The sequence below is a fragment of the Stigmatopora nigra genome, chromosome 10 (assembly GCF_051989575.1).
Source record: "Stigmatopora nigra isolate UIUO_SnigA chromosome 10, RoL_Snig_1.1, whole genome shotgun sequence".
NCBI lineage: Eukaryota > Metazoa > Chordata > Actinopteri > Syngnathiformes > Syngnathidae > Stigmatopora > Stigmatopora nigra.
In genome coordinates, this window is record NC_135517.1 from 13,441,560 (window position 1) to 13,455,971 (window position 14,412).

The window sequence follows — 14,412 nt, forward strand, 5'->3', positions numbered from 1 at the left end:
AACAAGTAATAGCATCCACAAGATGTCCCTGGTGGTCTCAAAACCAGATTTACGAGGCAGTAGTATACTTCAATGAACCAACCTTCTTTCTTTTTCCATTTTATTTTAGTCGAATGAATGCACAATTTCATACTCACATGTACATATAGTATAAGGGGAAGGCTACTAAGCCTGGTTGGGATCATAGACCTGCTAATAAAGGGTGGCAGAATAGTGATCTTAAATATATCTTTAGAAAAAGAAAAAAATAAAAGAGGCTTGAATATTAGCAAGTCATATGCCGAATGTAATGGTTCTACATAACACATTAATTCCTGCACTGACTGATGAGCACAAGCTACAGTAGATTGCTACAAAGTCTTCAAGTTTAGGAATATAATACAGTATAGGTAAATTTTGCTTTCGAGCTAAATTCAAAGCGTTTCTAAGAAAAATACATTTTGATTCCCAGTGCACAGACATTTGGTCTTTTTCAGAAAACTGTATCGCTGTGTACTACATTGTAACTTGAAATCCACAGGGATGCTACAGTTTGTACCAGAGTAGGAAATAGTATGAACCAACATACAGTATCAAACCAGAAATACATTCAAAATGATTCCCATCATCCATCACATCATACATGGTAACTAATAAATGAAAAAGATATATATAGTATGATTGGTTTTGTTTACATTAAACCAATATCAATGTCATCCTATACTCACATTTTCTGAGGTTTACGTTGCAGAATGTTTGTAGCTTTCACTTTGATTAACAACTAAGAAATACGTGTCATTGAGTAGTATAATCTGTAATTTCTTTTTTTCAGACAACATCAAGAGGTGATTTGTTGAAATGCTAAAGTCATTGCATATACAAATCAGCAGTGATCAACTTTTGATGAAGACATTTAACGTGAGGCCTGCTCACTCAGTCACTCCCAACAAAAGCAGCCCTATTCTCTTCGTGCCTTCTGCCTCTTTTAAAAACGTAGGGGAGGGGGCTCGTTAGTTTAAATTTAATAAAGGAAAAACTGTTGTTAGTAAAGGAATAAAACATCCCCTTAAAACCCCTTGGCACAATTTCATCTATTTACACACTCAGGCTGAAGATTGCCGTCATGTCTTGTGGTCACAAATCAAAGAGAATTTAAGGCTTAAGATGTCCATAAAGTGCTCCGTATGAACAGCCACATCCGATTTTAACCTATGAAAAGAAATCAAATTTTTTTGTCAATCAGTACAGGTGCTACTGGAATGCAGTTGATCTCACATTAAAGCATCCCACCAACTGCAGAAATCAAAATCAAGAAAATGTTATTTTTGGGAAGAAAAACCCATAATTTTAGTGACATCATGAATGTTTTGAACTGCACATTTCAATTCAAGCAGTAGATGCTTAATATGAGCAATAGAGGCTGTGAGAAAGCACTTTAAAGTCAGCTAACCAACATTTAGTTTTGTTCCACTAAAAAACATGGAGGCACTCCCATCTGCTACTCTGGTAAACTTCAGTTCTTGGCCCATTTCACGTATGGTATATAACCAAATAGGAATGGCTATAAAATAAATAGGAGATGAAGATTGAGGGATTTTTTTTCTCTCTCCAATAGTCCACAGACACATTCACTGGCATGTAAGTATAACACGCATGGTAAATGAGCAATATATTATCTCTTCAATAAAACTTTTTTTTTAATATCTCAGAAGATACAAAATAGTAATTTCATTTGGTAAAAAAGTATACCTTGGGAGACTTCTCTGTCATGATTGAGGAGATTATGAATTAGTATGGATGGAGATACTATTAAGTAGGTGGCCCGGTGGAGCGAGTGGTTACTGCATCGGCCTCACAGTTCTAGGATCCTGGGATCAAATCCAGCTCATGTCCATCCGTGTGGAGCTTGCATGTTTTCCCGGGGCCTGCGTGGGTTTCCTCCAGGTACTCTGGTTTTCTCCCACATTACAAAAACATGCACGGTAGGCTGATTGGACGCTGTAAATTGCCCCCAGGTATGGATGTGAGTGTGCATGGTTGTCCATCTCCTTGTGGCCTGTGATCGGCTGGCCCGGAGAGAGCTGGGATTGACTCCAGCACCCCCTGCGACCCTAATGAGGTTAAAGCGGTTCATAAAATGAGATGAGATACTATTAAGTAGCAGGGCAGGACTATATTCTTGTTAAATGGGGACTGAACAAGGCTTTTCACATTGTACAGCTACATTCCGTCATTAGTTGGTCGTTTTTTTTTCTGCCGAGGTTGCCATGCTTTGTTTCCCCTGTTTAAGCCACGTTGTACTAAAGTGGTCATTTCTGAGGCTCACTGCTTGGGATTTTGCATTTTCAGTGTGTTGGTCTGCTTCAAACAAGGGTGCCTGGGTCTTTGTTAGGTTCCTTCGATGCCCCTTCCTGCACTTGGGTTTGAGAAGTCTCCTGATAGAGGGAGAGCTCCATTGACCTGTCGGAGAAGCAACACGCATCAAAACTCTACAAAGAGAATAAAAGATGTACAGTGGGGCAAATAAGTAATTAGTCAACCATCAATTGTACAAGTTATCCTACTTGGAAATAAACTCTTTACAAATTAAACAGTGTGATTTTCTGTTTTTCTAGCATTCTGTCTCTTATGTTTGAGGTTTATCCATGTTGACAATTACAGGTCTCTCTAATATTTTCAAGTAGGAGAACTTGCACAATTGGTGATTGACTAAATACTTAAATAATTGCAATATTGTATAAAACACTACGACAATGTAGTTTTTGAGCTCTGAAGCCAGATTTAAAAATAAAATTTAAAAAAGTGAGCAAAAAGAATGCTTAAAGTAGTTGTTGTTTTTTGAAAGATTTTTTTAAATATAGTTTGTTCGTAGATGATGAGAAAGTAATGCAATTAGACGTTTACCCACAGCCTTGTTGTGGAAAGATAGCAATACTGACTGACCTGCCGTGCAAAGGGTGCCCATGGAAGCTGACTGACGTGGGCATTTGAGGTCTGTGGACGTTGCTTGCTTCACCTTGAACAGACTGGGCCTGGCATGCCAGTGGGTGGGGATGCGACAGACGTGAAACCCCTGCTTCGTGGCTTTTGGGAGGGTATCCGAGGGCGTTCCGAAAGTACCAGTCCCTCAGTCCCTCCAGAGCCAGGGCTTTGTGGAGACTACGTGTCGAGTCCTCAGGGGTCGGAAGGGAGAATTGCGGAGGTCTTTGAGCGAAAGCGGGGCCAGAGAGTTCGCTTTGGTAGGGGAGCAGGTTGGGAATGGAAGATGTAGTACTTCCCGAGGCGGGAAGGTGGGACTCGTACGCGGAAAGTAAGACGTTATCTTGGGGATGTTGCTGCAATGGGATGAAGGGTCCACAAGATTTGGTTCTAGTGACCTTGACTCTGCGCATGTCGGCTTGAGAACCTCGGCCGACCATGGGGCTGTAAGGGGGAACGGCGCTCGGGAGGTGCACCTGGGAATGCGAGAAACCATTAGGGTGAGAGGCCACTCCTCTGCTAGCTGAGCTGTGAGAGGCTAAATCCTGCCAGATCCTGCCTGTGGATTGGAAGAGGTTGTGCTGCACTTGCATTCTTTGCTGTTTTCCCCAGATGTAGTCCATCAAAAGCTCGTTGTAGCCCACCCCAGCCCCTCTGCCCCCCATGGACAATCGCATTTTGGCCTGTTCCCCAGATTCTTTGGAGTGTTTCTCAGGGCTACACAGGTGGATGTGTCGAAGTTTACCGTCCGTCAGTGTTTCTGAGCTCTTGTAGGGCCCCCCTTTGGGGTGCATGCCATTTCTGGGAGCCGGATCGTCGGGAAGGCTAGAGCGATCCAGCAGCGCCTCTGAGCTGTTACTGCGTCTGGCTCTAGTGTTGTAAAGGCAGCTCCTACGGTCCGAGCCTTCCTGGGCCAGCGGTATCATGTAGGGAACGTCTAGACTCCCCGACCACTGCTTCAATCCGTTGATCCCTGACACATCAGACCTAAAATATTGAGGCGGAATTAAAAAAAGAAACAATGTGGAGTGTTTTGGCCCCTAAAAGGGGAATTTTTGTACTGCCTGGTACTCAACCTCTTGAGAAAAAGCTGAATACACAAACACATTTAGTAGAAATGACAATGAGGAGGGAGTCCTACAGCTAAGATTATTACATTTACATTTGTTAATCTGCATTTACATCTGAATATGACTTTTAAATGTAAGTACTTATCATTTGACTGTGGATTGTTACATTTATGAGCACTTGGCTGCAGCCTTCCTTAAAGACTGAAAAGGGTTTAAGCCCCAGCTGGTGGTTAAGTCCTACCAAATGAATATGAAAGGAAACGTTACCTCACATGAACACTGATTGGTGCAGTTCGGGCCAGAAGTGGTGTAGCCGGAACACTTCTGCCTTCAACATGAGATGCACTTCTTGGTAAAGAGTGAGTTGGACTGTGAAAGATGAAATGAAAATAGGCGTTCTAAAGTGAAGAATGGATTAAAAGTATGAGACGGTTATGCAAAGGTACCTGATAGAACTTGTGACAGAATTGCGACGTGTTCTCATTTCATAGTAAACTTCTACAGGGGAGAGTTTTCTGCTGATTCTCTGGTCAGGGCTGCCTACAGTAAGATGAGAATGGGACAGAGAACGTTGATCTGGGGCTACGCTGGGAGACGATTCTAGGCAGGGAAACAAGAAATAATGCTATCAGGTCAAAATATATACATATTTTGTCATTAAACCTTTAACCTGTTATGTTTAAGTTCATGAAAATACATATAACTGATCAAATAAATGCCTCCCTAAAAAAAGTGCCTTGTTTTTCTTCCTTTTCATTGTGCCTTATTTGGCTTGTGCGACTCATATTCTGGAAAAGTACTTATAGAAGAATTAGAAAATTACCATTGTCGTGCGATGTTGAATCTGACATGGAGCTCGTGCTCTCTGACGTGACACCGTCCTCTGGGGGAAAAAAAAAGTTTTCAACTCTTTCAAACCTATTCATGCAAGTATAAATTGAACTTTAAAAAGATAGAAAACAATTCCTGTACAGTATTCCCTCAATTGTCACAAAGTCACTTCTTTGGGATTTCTTTCAGCTATTAATTATTAAAATTTGTTTCCAAGTTCATAAATATTTGAAAATCCACATTAAAGTTCACAAACGTCTTCCGCTTGCTACTAGGAGTCAGCACTTGAAATAATTTAAAAATTAAAAACAGTAGTTATAATAGGGGTGATCCAAATTCACGATTTTTTGATTATCGCGGCCACGTGTATGGTCTAAATTTACCGCAATATTCGAGGGATTAATGTATATTTCTATCAAACATCAAGGGGAGTGGATGTTGACCCATATCACGTGACATTTATATTTATATTCGAGGGAGTACTGGAAACGACTTGAGAGTTGCCCATGGAATTTAAGCAAGCAAATCACAAATTCCCTAGACTTTCATGACTTTCAATTTCTAGACTTTAAGTAGCGGTGTCACTACCTGTGTGGCAGCCTCGATGAACTGTCCTTTTGTTGTTTGGGAAGTTTCTTTCTGAATCGGTGTGTCTGCACAGGGTTCCAGTAAAGATTGCTTTCATCTGCTTTCTTTGGGCAACTTCATCCTGTCACCAAACATATGTTACACCACAGTCTAATCCAGTGGTCTTCAAGTGGGTGTAGGTTTTCATTCCAACCAAGAAAGAGGACACCATTTTTCACCAATCAGATGTCCTACAAGTGCAATCAGGTGCTTATTGTTTTCTGCAGAAATTTGATTGGTCAAAATGTCTGAGCTGGATCAGTTGGAACAAAAACCTGCACCCACAATGGCCCTCAAGGAGCGGTTTGGAAACCCTTGGTCTAAATGTCAACGTTGCTACCACACAATGAATATTTCGAGGGGGTTACTTACTTCTGTCCTGCAGCCGGGAGGCATGCCAACTTTGCGCTGCACTGCTGGGGGTTTCTCACCCGTCTCTAGGGGGAAAGCTTGAGGCAATTTCCCAGTCAGTTCCTGCAGAGGAAATCAATTAGCTGAAATCCCCCTCACAGGCCTAGAAGGTCCCAAGATTTTATAAAAGGACAGCACTTAAGAGATTACTTTAAGTTGCTATAAAACTATCCTTTAAATGCTCTGAACAGTTATGGCAGAACTAATGCTTTAGCTATAAATTACATCTATGGAGCCAAGCGTGAACAGTGCAGAAACTTCTAATTAGCAATACCAGCAACACGACAGAATCTAAAATTAGTGAACTCACAAAAAAGCACATGGATGTGTCAAATTGCTGTAAATACATGAACTCCCGTTTCTGAACCAATCATCTTAAAGCCTGGCTGTTAGACGAACAAAATTGCGATCACGACACTGTCTAAAATAGTGCTACGTGTGTGTAGTGTGTTATTGTTTATCTTGTACCTACACAAGGGACTAAAGATCCATCAACAACCAAAACAATAGGCTGGACAGCTGTTATCATTATATACTGTATATGATGACCGCTATCAGAGGAAAATTGGTATCTGCACTTTACAAGACAAACACGGTTGTCACGACACATTAGCTCAGTGCACATTTCCATAATTCAAGATTATTTGTTATTAACGCCGGCATGTTAAGGGGGAACAGGACAACATAACCACACTCTTTTTGTATGTTTTCTATACTTTTAGGTTCTGAAAATCCTTTACTGGGGCACATATTTTTGCACCTATATCCTAAATTGAGTGTATTAAAAATATCATATATACTAAACAGAGTAAAATATTCTATTTATCTTTTAAAGGTGTCAATATTTTTGCAATTGACTACATTTTACCTGTTCAGGGCACTTTTTCTGTAACCATCTACCTCATATTCTAAGTTGAAAAACAGTGAACCAAAATGGTCATACATATAATATGATTGTAGTTGCAGAGCAATGAGTGGTTCAGATCTGGACATAACGGGTACTCACTGCTTCTTGAAAACAAACAAGTTTGAGCTCTTCTATGCGGGTGTTAAGAAGAGCCTCCAGGGCCTGCTTCCTCTCTTGCAGGACTGCAACCCGCTCTGCCTGCAGCTTGCTATCGTGGCACACTTGAACATCTACGCAACACATGACGCACAGGCAAGTGAGAATGTTGCAATTAGAAGTGACTTATTTTTCTTTGTTTAAATCCCAAACAAGGTACTGCGTCAGGCTGAGGTGTTGATTTGCACTCTTTCACAAAAGGTGTATATTAGAGGTGTCTGTTCCAAGTCGCAGACAGTGCATACACACACAGTGGTGATAAGATTATCTGACAGCTGTGGTGTCAGAGTGTGAACAAAAGGTTTCACACATGCAGATGGAGTTCCACTTGGTCATCATCATTCCACAGACACAAACACTTTTGTTTTCATTCAGTTGGACGGACGGGTGGGGAAAAAAACATGGTGAAAATTCCTCCAGGCCATTGTAGGCTTGTCAAGACACGAAGGTGTGAGTATTTACGACAGAGTCTGGGGGACTCTTTCCAAGTCATTACTCACCTGGAGCTCCCACCAAACCCATGGATGTAATCAGATGGCCTTTGACCTCCATGTGATTTAATTGTGGGTCTTGACAATTCACGCTCCCAGCCACACCTTCAGCTAATGAAAAGAAAACGGGCTTTTAATTGTAAAAGCAGCTGACGTCCAGATGTGCACTTTTTTTTTCGCCCACTGACCTTGTTGAGTCAGCCATGTGCTTTTCTTGAGGTGTTAGGTCAGTGATCAGCAGGGGAGTGACTTTTGGTGTCCCCTCGTTCAGATGTAGCGTCAGGAGATTGCAATTTGGCTTTGGAGCTTGTTAAAGAATCCTTGAGAAGAAATAAAATATCATTTTTGATTATGTATCAAACAAGACCGACCACAACAATGACTAATTTGTCGCCCAATACAAACATATACTGATCAGAATCTAACCTAAGCTAACTTAAATTAAAATATCACACAAATGTCGCCAAAAAAAGTTCTAGATTTTAATACTAATGAATCGTGGTGGCTTGTTCAAAATGTCTTTTAAAAAACAACCAAGTGCCTCTGTTATATGCTAAAGCAATAATAATTTTGAAGTTTTAAAAGTTTTTTTTAGCCTCCAGGAAAACTGTGAAGAGTCTAAAATTACCTCGTGAATTAATTAACAACCTATTAATTTGCAAAGCGGAGGTGAAACAGGAGAAGTAATATTAATAATGCATTCCGACAAATCCAATTGAGTGCGCAAAAATAGTAAATGCCTCCAGTGTTCAAAGAATTGAGGGTGTATGCTACAATTACAGATTACCAAATGCATGGATGTTTAAATCACATAAAGCTACCTTTAAAAATAAAAAAAGAAAGAAATTGACATTTTCATTGAAATTATGCTTAACAAGAGACAAATGATTGTCTGGAGTTTTCATTTCTTCAAATAGCAGAGGCTTATTACCATCAAAGCCTCATCCAAAAATAGTCTGGGAGCTTTCTTACCCAAATCCTCTCGGTCGACAGTGCTCACAAATCATGACCACAAACAAGCACCTTGCTGTCTGTTGGCCAATCGACTAAATAATTACACGACTCTATTTAGCCTGCGGATCTGGATGGCTATCCTTCAAGCTGAACTAAAAACAACCTCCTCAAAAGGTTGCTTCTGCCAGCCTCCCGTTTTTAAAAGGAGAAACAACATTTGTCTGTCAAGCTCACTGGATGCAAAACCAGCTTTTTGGGTTAAGTAAGAAGATGTAATGTTCTGTTTTTATGTCTGAAAACAACAATGATTGAAGCAGGCTTTGTGTGAGCAAATAGTTGAAATACTTCCTCTGAGTTTACACTGGCTTCTCTCTTGGTACTGAACTAGTAACTGTTGTTTGTTCTTGTCTTCTACATGTGAAAAGCAACAACATACTAGACCTCTTATTGACAGACATGTTGCCTCACATGAGGTCAGATTTGAGCTATTCTTGCAATATAGAACGTTAAACACAACATGACGGAATAATATTTATAGTTAACCGGTTGAGACCCAAACTCTTGCAAGGCATGCATTTTTAATTTCTCTCTGATATTTAGGCTAATCAGGACCTGATGAGTGTAAAAACAAAGAAGAATCTTTTCACATCATATGTGTAGACCAAAATTTACCATTGTATTCTTGTGACAACCAAAAATGTGAGTAAGGCTCAACCTTATCAGAAATCACAGCTTTTTCACAAATTAAGCCCTGATTGCTAAGAAATCACCCGCATGGAAATAGCGTTTGTCCTTGGAGGACAAATGGTTGTAAAATAACTAATGCGTTGTAATGACCAGTGCACACTTAGCAAAAGGACACGTTTTAATCACGTGTTTCATCAAAGAAGGAAAGGATTAGAAGAGAACCACTGAAATACCATGACACACACAGATGTGCCCCGTCAAATTGTATTAAAAGTGTCTCCCAAACTGCGGAAAAAGTACATCTATCGAATAGCTACCTTCCGACAAACACACCTGAAGATAAACAGTGGAAGTGCAGGACAAAATGTTCGAACATCTGGTCCGCAGATGTATACCGAGATACAGGTATAACAACATGGGACTTCATCGCATTCCAATGGAACAGCCTGCAGGAGTACTAGGAGGGGGGGGATCAGATAAACTGGGAGCTGCATCAAAGGGAGGATCGAGAAAGATATGAACACTGGAGATATGAATGTGAGGCGATTACCGAACACGTGTTTGGTTTTGCGTGGACTGGAGTGAAGGAATGGAGGTGCAATAGAGGGTTGTGTAGGGGGGAATGCTACGTTGGTTAAAACATGAGCTGTGCGACGCAAGTGAGCTTCCTCTTTGCAGCTCGCATCACACGAATGCAAATCAACAAGGAGTTTAACATTCAGGTCTGCCGAGCTAAGCACGGAGGCCTCCAAACATAGCTCTAAATCTGACAACTTTCACGATGGAAGATGGTCTCCTTCAATATTTCATGTGAACATCTCGATTTCTCCCTTGACACAATCAAAGTATATTTTCAAAAGGAATCTGAAGAACGGGGGAAAAAAGATCTCATCGACAATTATTGGATTGGATTGGATAACTTTATACATCCCGTATTCTGTGTGATACGCTATTAGTAATCAATTTAAATTGTGAATCCAGAAATACTGACTAGATTTTTGGTCCCCTTTTTTGTGTCATCCCAGGGTTTTGAACAGTGTGAAGGAATGAGTTTGATGTGGAAGAATGTGGGTTTTGACCTCAACCCCGTCAAAACTACCAAAGAGATTGTGAATCAGGGGCTCTTGTTCTACATCGGTGACATTTGAACTCTGTGTTTTTCTGGATGAATGAACAATACAAAATGAAGGAACATGAACAGCCTTCTGCTATTGTCAAAACAGTGTTCATCATAGGGACATCTTGATGTCCGTGCAAGACCGCAAACCATTATACCATATTTATTCCAGTATAACCCGCACAACTGTATAACGCACAACGCATTCATCATCATTATCAGGCTCACCAAACAAGTGATTCCATTCTTTTTGAGTTTAAAGACGGGTTGCACGTCTACCACTCTAACTGCCGTGTTTCACCGGGATTCGTGTATAATGCGCACCCGAACTTTACTTCAGTTTTTTGGTACAAAATGTCACACGTCATACCCGAATAACAAACGGTAATTGGAGCGGAACCCGCGTCACGTTTGGCAGTTAATTGTTACTCCTACCAACAAAGAGACGTTAAAGCAGATGACGTGTAAAACAACAGCTGAGACATCATCTCACACTCACTGTTTACAGGTGAGCCCAGACAAGTTGTCATGTTGACACAGCTGCTACTGTTGTGAACATACACATAGTACTAAAAACAGACAAGGGTTAAACTCACAGCTAAGACGAGAGGAAGCGCCTCCTTCTCGTCCGACTGTTTCAGTCTGCAGATGTGACAAATGACGATAACGTCGCAACCGTGAACTCACATCCACCCCAACAGGCCTCCTTTATTTGATAAGCAGAAGACATGTGACTTCGGCCTGCACAGTCATGCCGGTCAGCAATTTAAATTAACAAGAAGCACCCGCCTACTAATGTGGTCTGGCAGGCATTAAAAGTATACAATGACAGCCTAATACTCCAATTTAGAAAATGAACTTTTACATTTTCTGGAAGGTTAAGCTGAAACATCACTAAAATCTAAACATCATCATGTTTAACAACATCAGTGTACCTTGCTGAACTCTTTAAGCCTGCATCAAAGCATTCAATAAAAGGGAATCAGAGAGGATTTCCCCAAGAGCAGCAGATGTTTTTTCCCCTCTTTTCATCATGAATAAAGGCAAGGTATAGAAAGTGTAAAATCTCCATTTATGCTCAAATTAACATCTACCAAGTCCTATCTTAGTCAGAGCAGTTCCAGACAATAGTGCAAAAATCCCTGAGGCCACTCATAAACTGTTGGAGAATCGTCAGTATGAGTCTTACAACCAACTGAATCAAGCATCAAAATACCCTTGCAAATGATCAGGACAGCTATAAAAAAAGATAAAATCCTGCAATGTCAAGATCCATGAGTATCTCCACGGAGCCCTCAGCCATCCCAGAAACAGACTGCTGCTGCCTTTAGGGAAACAATGAAAATTGCTCAGGGCAAATATAGAAAGACTAAAAATTGGTTTCTTTCCCCAGGACATCAAGTATTTCATCTCTCAAAGCACACTCGTTTTGGAGAAGAATGTTCTTCAAGTCTATGTACAGGATACTGGGCACTCTAGCACATACCAACTTTTGAACATTTCATTGTTTTATTGAGCAATCTATAAGCATAAACAAGAATGCTTGGCATTGAATGAACAATCCTGATATGCAGGCTCCATCTCATCTTTGGCTTTGACACTCATCTTTTTTCTACCCCAGAAAAATCTTGATATCCACCTAGATTCTGCTAAGCCAAGGTGCTGGGGTAATAAAGAAAGGAATGTGGCTCAAACATTGGAGAGGATTATTCTGACACATTTTTCAAGTGCTCTATAACACCTAGAAAAATCCGTGTATAGTTTAGCTTTCTGTTTTAATGTGTCTGTAGTTCAGATTAGCATTCAAGTCTTTTTCACGCCACTTTGTCTAGAAAAAAAGAGTGAACAAATACACCCTTTGCATTTGTATAGGCTCTCAAGCTGCATGCGGCTCTATGCTTCTTATATTTTGTATATACTGTGGCTGTTTGCCTCATTTAATGTTCTCTTATATTATTCTATCTTAAAACAATCTGATTCATCAGGGTACATTAAAAAAATAATAATGATTAAAGGGAAGAAAGTGTTATGGTGAATAATATCCTTTTAATTGCATGTTTTTATGTGTCTGTGTCTGCCTGTTTTGGGCCGGGATGCGGCTCTTTGACTCTAAGTTTCAAATTTTTGCTTTTTTTTAATCTTCTGTTTGGAATCAATGCTTGCAACAAAAAAGTGTCTGACTACTACATCCAGAAACAGCTGCTAAAATGATTTTTAGCCAAGCGTAAAGTCACCTTGACTGAACCTGTGTTATGAAAATGTAACATGATCTGGGTCAACATCCACTCACCTTGATGTTTGATAGCAACATACACAGTAATCCCTTGAATATTGCGGTGAATGTAGACTAGACATGGTCGCAATAATCGAAAAATCACTAAGTTTATTATAATCTTTTTTTTCTTCAGTGTCGAGTACTAGTAGCAAGAGTGGGTTCCGCGAAAGAGTTTCACTAGGGTCGAAAACATTTCGCAAAGTGCATTTGCGATAAGTGAAGTTGTGATGATTGAGGGAAGAAGTGTTGTAAGTGTTATAAGCAAAATGGACATGAGATGAGACACGACCAGGGGTGGGCAAACTGGTCCTCGAGGCCCGCTGTGGGTGCAGGTTTTTGTTGTAACCGATCCAGCAAAGAAATGTTAACCAATGAGATTTCTGCAGAAAACAAGAAACACCTGATTGCATTCATAAGACACCAGATTAGTGAAAATGTGTCCTCTTTATGGGTTGAAATGAAAACCTGCACCCACCCCTGCACTAGACACAAACATGGCAGCATGTGTTAAAGACATCAGGAAAAATAACACTAAATCAAACAAACTAGTAAGTCTCTTTGGGAAAGGTGTGTCATGGGGGCCATTAGATAAATTCAACAACAAAGCTGATTACGCGGCCTGGTGACACGGGTGGTTAGCGCTTTAGCCTCACAGCTATGGGGTCCTGGGTTCAAATCCAGGTTGGACCATCAGTGTGGAGTTTGCATGTTCAAACCCGGGCCTACATGGGTTTCCTCTGGGTAATCTAGTTTCCCCCCACATTCCAAAAACATTCATGTAGACTGATTGAACACTTAGTTAGCTGGGATAGGCTCCAGCACCCCATGTGACCATAATGGGGATAAAGCAGTTCAGAAAATGAGATGAGAGATGAGAAGAAGATTACTTTCGAGGGGGGCTGTTTTGCAAACACAGCAAAAGGGACACCACCAGAGAATCCCCTGCAGGCATTGGCTGACCCTCACATTTTTTTTCCAAAACCCGACAGACATCCCTTGTTGAGGAATCTGTTAATGATAGGCCTACAACCTGCTGCATGGGAAAACATTATTTATAGAAGGCAGGCATGAACATCTATGGAGTCCATTGGCAGAAACGTCTGTATTTCGCGTCATAACAATTCGGCGTGACGCGTCTATTTCTCGTGTGATGCCGCACGCTTTAATTCGTGACATGTGTTGCTGCAAAGACAGTCATAGTGACCATGTGTTAGCAAGATATGACATTAGCCAAACGTTCATTTTATTGTAATGTGCATCACGTTGCTGCTAAAGTGGTGTATCGGGCGAGTGAGACAAGCATCTGCATAGCCGCAGAACACTATCATTCACGCTATTTAAAAAAAAAACGTTGTATATTATATACTTCCCCTCTGGATGTTACAGATAACGCCTTTAATTTTGATCTCAAACACGCTGGTTAGATAAGTGATCCACTTAGGAGAAGAAGCCCTTCTTACCGGAGAGCATGACCGATGTCCTCAGAGGTCTCCGTGGTCCTCAAGCCGGAAACAAGAATGGTTTTGCTAGGTGACACGAAAGCCTCTTCCATCCACGGTGCGACGGATCTTCTACAAAAACAGAACACGTGGCCTACTAACCCCTTCGTTCATGGCAGCCCAAATTTGAAATGATGCGAGCAGTTGACGAGCGGACGGAATCGAACACGGAGCGGTTCGCATCCCGGCTGAGCCAAATTGACTGGAGCTACCTCGGGAAAGCAGAGCGCGAAGCCCCGCCCACATGCAGCGCCCACCCCGACACAGAAGAGAAATCTGACACTTTTACTCATAAAAAAGATATATACATAGGTATATACTATATTAATTAATTGTATATATATATACTTTTTTATTATGAGTAAAAGTGTCAGATTATATATATATATATATATATATATATATATATATATATATATATATATATAT

The 14,412-nt window shown here is 40.7% G+C and overlaps 1 protein-coding gene across 1 annotated transcript; it reads right to left on the reverse strand.

The window, feature by feature from the left end:
- Nucleotides 1-609: 609 nt before the first annotated feature.
- Nucleotides 610-14,211, reverse strand: ccdc120b (coiled-coil domain containing 120b). The gene is made up of 11 exons (XM_077726975.1): nt 13,945-14,211; nt 7,640-7,771; nt 7,461-7,562; nt 6,904-7,034; nt 5,859-5,960; nt 5,448-5,568; nt 4,852-4,911; nt 4,475-4,628; nt 4,296-4,397; nt 2,923-3,945; nt 610-2,439 (listed from the first exon to the last, which is right to left on the reverse strand). Exons 3-11 carry the CDS (start codon nt 7,510-7,512, stop codon nt 2,343-2,345), a joined length of 1,842 nt encoding a protein of 613 aa, XP_077583101.1. The 5' UTR covers nt 7,513-7,562; nt 7,640-7,771; nt 13,945-14,211; the 3' UTR covers nt 610-2,342.
- Between the last annotated feature and the right edge of the window lie 201 nt (nt 14,212-14,412).